The sequence below is a fragment of the Otolemur garnettii genome, unplaced genomic scaffold, assembly GCF_000181295.1.
Source record: "Otolemur garnettii isolate 467f Iridium unplaced genomic scaffold, OtoGar3 scaffold00140, whole genome shotgun sequence".
NCBI lineage: Eukaryota > Metazoa > Chordata > Mammalia > Primates > Galagidae > Otolemur > Otolemur garnettii.
In genome coordinates this window covers 3,001-7,761 of record NW_003852535.1, presented here as the reverse complement: position 1 = coordinate 7,761, position 4,761 = coordinate 3,001, and the positions used below count along the sequence as shown (strand labels likewise).

Genomic DNA, 4,761 nt, shown 5'->3' with positions numbered 1-4,761 from the left:
AAAAAAAAAAAAAGAATATACTTATTGTGCTTTGAACTTCTTTTGAAAATAATTTAATTAATGATCTTTTAAAAATTCTTATGGTGCAACCTAAGAGCCTCTCACCGCACACTGGTTGAAAAGCGCTGGTGCAGAAGTGTCCAAGTGTGGTTTGGACTGGCACAGTTTTGCTCGGGGCACGGGGCCAAGCTGAAGCAGCAGGGGGGTCACCTCAGCAGACATTGGCTGCCTGGCTGCAACACAGCAAACCCCTCGGCTCTCCATCTGCGGCGCTGGGCACTGCATAATCCCTGTGGAGTTGGGGGCACGGCTCCCTTTGCTATAATGCTGGACTGTAGGTTTATCACAGATGACCAGCAGGTGGCAGTACAGTGCCTAAAGGAAAGCACACCCTTTCTCAAATAATTTGTACCAAATTGTGTGGTCAGATGGGAGGCTTAGCTGGGGTGAGTGCAGAATCTCTTGGGGGCTTTATCCAAATGCACCTGCCCAGGCCTCATCTGGAGGTTCAGAGGCTGAAGATGTGGGTGGAGTTTCCCATGCACAGGCATTTTCCTCAAGAAGCTGGTTCCTATGTGAGAGGGAAAAGGGCCGACTCTGTCTTACATTCAATTATTTCAACCTTCCCTCAGTCCTTGTAAGTTGCCTTCTAGTGGCCAGAGAGCCCAGCAGCCTTCTCCAAACAAGAAGAAAGCGTTAGCATTGCTCATCTTGGGGCGGACAAGGTCCTCACTCCCACACTCTGGTGGCTGTTGCTGGCAAGCTAGTCCTTATTTCTTTTTAAAATTGTAAATGACTGTTTTCATTTTGAACTTATGGAAGGGTTGCAGGAAAAGCACAGGGAACTGTCACATGCCCTTCACTCAGAGCCCACATTTGAGTGCCGCCCATTGGCCTAGTTGTGTCCCCTACAGCAGAAGGATTGAGTCTGGGGTCCGAGTTCCTCAGTCTTCCCTCAATTCGTGTGGCTGTGACCCTTTTGAAGAGGACCCATTTGTCTCAGTTTGGGTCTGTTCTGTGTGTGCTTGTGAGATCCCACATTTTGGCGGGAAGAGCTTATGACGCTGAGCTCCTGGAGTGGCGTCCTCTCAGGGACACAAGATGACCATTTCCTTGTTACTGTGTGTTTACTGGGAAGTCCTGGTCACCTGAAGGCTACCAGGTTTTTCAAACATAGTTACTCTATGTCCAGTGGCGTTTCTGGCCTGGATTAACTGTCACCATCATGGTTCCTAAATGGAGACTGTTAGAATCCTCTCATCGCTTATACATGTATTAGTTGGCTTTCTGTTATATTAAAAAAGTTTTCTATTCTTGTTTATTCCTTTGTTTATAGCAAGGAGAAGACCCTTAGATTTCTGTTTATAGGTAATAAATAATTCATTGTTATCCCAGTGTAAGCCAGTGGGTGCCCCTTCAAGGGGGCTCCTTGGGACGTATCCCTATCAACTTGAGGCCACTTACATTTTTTCTGGCGCAACTGACAGTTAAAAGTCCTTGTTCTTTTTCTGCTTTGGCCTTGGAATTGGCCATTTCTCCAAGGTGGCTTGGTTCTTTTCAGCGTAGATTCTGAGACCCGGGTAGCACTGACTGCCGCCAGACTGCTACTGACCCCACGCCCCCTCAGTGGCCAGAGTCAGGGAGATATGTCATATGTGTACCCACATTTTCACTTTCTTTTCTCCATTTCTCTTTATGGTAAGGACTGTGGGTTCATACCACACCCCTATCCCAAGCACCACCTCTGTGCTTCAACAACCAGGGATTAAAAAGGAGACTCACTGAGATCCTCTTAAACGGAAGCTCCTGGTAAATGTGCGAGACTGTGGGGTTACGGGGATTTCAGTTTTAGTTCTTTTCAGTATTTACCAGCCTGTGTGTTGTAAAGCGATGTTCTGGGCAAAGAGGACTGAGAAGGGCGGGCCCAGGGGTCAGTGTCTCCGTTTTCTCTTGGCACTGAGGGCATGTGACCCCTGCTGAGGGCAGCGTGCCCAGGAGCTATCCCAGGGGTGGAACTTAAAGCTTTGTAAATTTAGATTAAAGGGGGGAAGGGGAATAATGAGTCTGGATTAATCGTGCAGTGTTTTTATGGTAACATAGTGCTCTTCTTTATTGAGTAAAGAGCAATTAAATTAAACTATAACAGAGTGTCGCCTGTTAGAAGTCCTCTGGAGAGAGCTGAATAGCCAGAGATTCTGCAATGTAAGGAACAAAGATCTCAACTCAAACTGGTTTCTGGGGCGTGGGGATTATGCCTTGTCTTTATGACCCCGAAAAATGCAGAGACAGGGCAGCTTAGCAGGGCTCAGGCGGTGTCATCGGGCTTAGTCTGCCTGCTGCCTCCTACTCTCTCTCCTCCTCTCGTTTCCCCTCCTTCACTTCTGTCGATGGGCCCTAGATGGGCCCTAGCAGCTCCCGGCGTCTGCAGTATTTTCTCCTGGACATCCCAGGAGGAACAAAGGACTTCTCTTTCCCAGTAGTTCTGACAGATGTTCTAGCTTGGGACATCTGTAGCCATGCCTAGGAGGAGGGACTCTTGCTCTGGGCTCTGTCCTGTGCCCTCTGCAGGGGCAGGGTGGAGCAGGCCCTCCTGGGACCTCTCAGGGTACAGTTGGGGGGCCCCAAAGGGAATTGCAGATGCTGCTCCCAGGAGAAGGGGCCTGGGGCAGGGCAGGCAAAGGCAGCCATATCCGCGGGAAGCATGTGCTTTATAAATTAATAGGATTTTGTAGCTGAGTGTTGTGGTGGGCACCCGTAATCCCAGCTACTTGGGAGGCTGAGGCAAGAGAATTCCGTAAGCCCAAGAGTTGGAGGCTGCTGTGAGCTGTGATGCTACGGCACTTACAGAGGGAAACATAGACTCTCTTTCTCAAAAAAAAAAAAAAAAGGGATTTTGTGGGAGGCACTGCAATGAAAGTGGAAGTTTCTTAGTGTTTTTTAAAAGTTCATCAAATTGGTGGCGCCTGTGGCTCAAGGAGTAGGGCTCTGGCCCCATAGGCCAAGTGTTGTGGGTTCAAACCCAGCCCCAGCCAAAAAAAAAAAAGCTCATCAAATTGATAGTTGTAATATCTTCCCTGCCATCTTTCCTCCCTGTTGATTGCCCAGATGCAGCCCTTTCTCCTGGACCCTGCCGAGGTGAAGTTCACCTCCGTCTGTCTCAGTGGTCAGGAGCCCAGGATTACCAGCAGCATGCTATGTCTACCATGTGGGTGGACAGAGGCACACTCATCAATGTGTGGGACCTCCTCGTCCCCTGTGAGCCGGGGTGGAGCAGGGTCACACCAGCTTATCAAGCTCTGCTGGGCACCTGGCCTTGTGTGAGGTCTTGTGGGGTCCCTTGTCCCCTGTGATCCAGACACGAGCCCTGTGACGTGCTGTGTTGTCCCTGTTCATAGATGACGATGTAGGTGGGGACCTCAGAGGTGAAGGTTCTGATAAAGGGAAGGTCTGAGACGGGGCCCAGATCTGCTCGACCACACGTCCTGATGGGTCACAAGGTGCACTTGTTATTCCCAATCCTCACCCCGGCAAGGCTCGGTGAGAGCCAGTCACACTGAGGACTGCCTCCCGGGCAGTCACTACCTCCCAGCACCTGCTTAGGGTCTGGGTTACACTGAACGCAGCAGTGGGGCTGCACCTTGCATACAAAAGGACCAACATGGGCTCCCCAAACTCCAGCTGTTTGCCACCCACTCCTTGGCGACCCAAGGCTAGGGCTGGGTGTCCTGCCAAGGAGGCCAGGAAAATGATAGCCCCATGTGTCTCTAGGCGTCTAGGCCCCTAAGCCTGAATGGAAGGAACTTGGGGGCCCTTTCACAGAGCCTCTGACAGTCAAGCACAAGTCCCCAAAGCAGTCATGAGGCTCCTCCCCAGTTCCCAGCCAGGGAAGTGGCTCTTCCTGCCACCACCCCAAGCCTTGGGCCGCAGCCAGTTCTGATGCATGCAGGGCTGGGTATAGGACGGTGGGTGGGTGGGGGTCCGCACAGGTGGTGGGACAGCTCTCACAGGGGCTCTGTGTTGCAGGCCTGCAGGTACGGACACGTGCAGCATCTGGAGCACCTGCTGTTCTACGGGGCGGACATGGGCGCCCAGAATGCATCGGGGAACACGGCCCTGCACATCTGTGCCCTCTACAACCAGGTCAGTGGGAGCCCCCAGTCTATACACCCCTTGCCCCCCTACCTGGGGGCGCAGGGCATAGTGCCAGGGCCCTCTCAGGTGGGTCTCACCTGCTGTGGGAGAGAGGACACAGCCCCAGGGAGCACCATGAGCAGCCTGGGTACACAGCTGGAGCCTGCCAGGCTGGGCTCCAGGCCCAGGTCAGCTCGACTCCAGGGCTGAGCCTCTGAGCTGTGCACCTTCCAGAAGATGTGCACTGAACCAGGGTCCTACTGTCCTCACCCTTGGGAGCTGAGGAGCAAACTCGGCTCCGTTCCCGAGTCTATAATAGCAGGTGTCAACTTGGGACGGGGAGAGGGGCCTGTCAGTGTCATGAAATGGGGAAGGACGTGGCTGACAAAGCCTGAGTTAGTCCTGGCACCCCAGGAGAGGTGTGACACCATCACATAGCAAAAGCCAGCTTTCCACTGTGCGTGTAATAATATGCCCTGATGCAAGAACTTACCATTTTAACCACTTTTAAGTGCACAGTTCAGCAGCCTTAAGAACCTTGTCATGGCTGTGTAGCCATCACCTCCCTCAGATGAAGCCCTGACTCCAGTCCCTCCCCAGGCCCTGGCACCCCCACTCTATTTTCTGTCT

The 4,761-nt window shown here is 52.2% G+C and overlaps 1 protein-coding gene across 1 annotated transcript in view; it reads left to right on the top strand.

Moving 5' to 3' along the window:
- Positions 1-4,218, top strand: part of LOC100959484 (SH3 and multiple ankyrin repeat domains protein 3-like) — a gene marked incomplete at its 3' end in the record, with an annotated part of 131,978 nt that extends 127,760 nt beyond the window's left edge. The window contains exon 9 of the mRNA XM_003798756.3: positions 4,024-4,218. Within this exon, the coding sequence (XP_003798804.1) occupies positions 4,024-4,218 (195 nt within the window). The remainder of the gene's footprint in view (positions 1-4,023) is intronic.
- Positions 4,219-4,761: the final 543 nt, after the last annotated feature.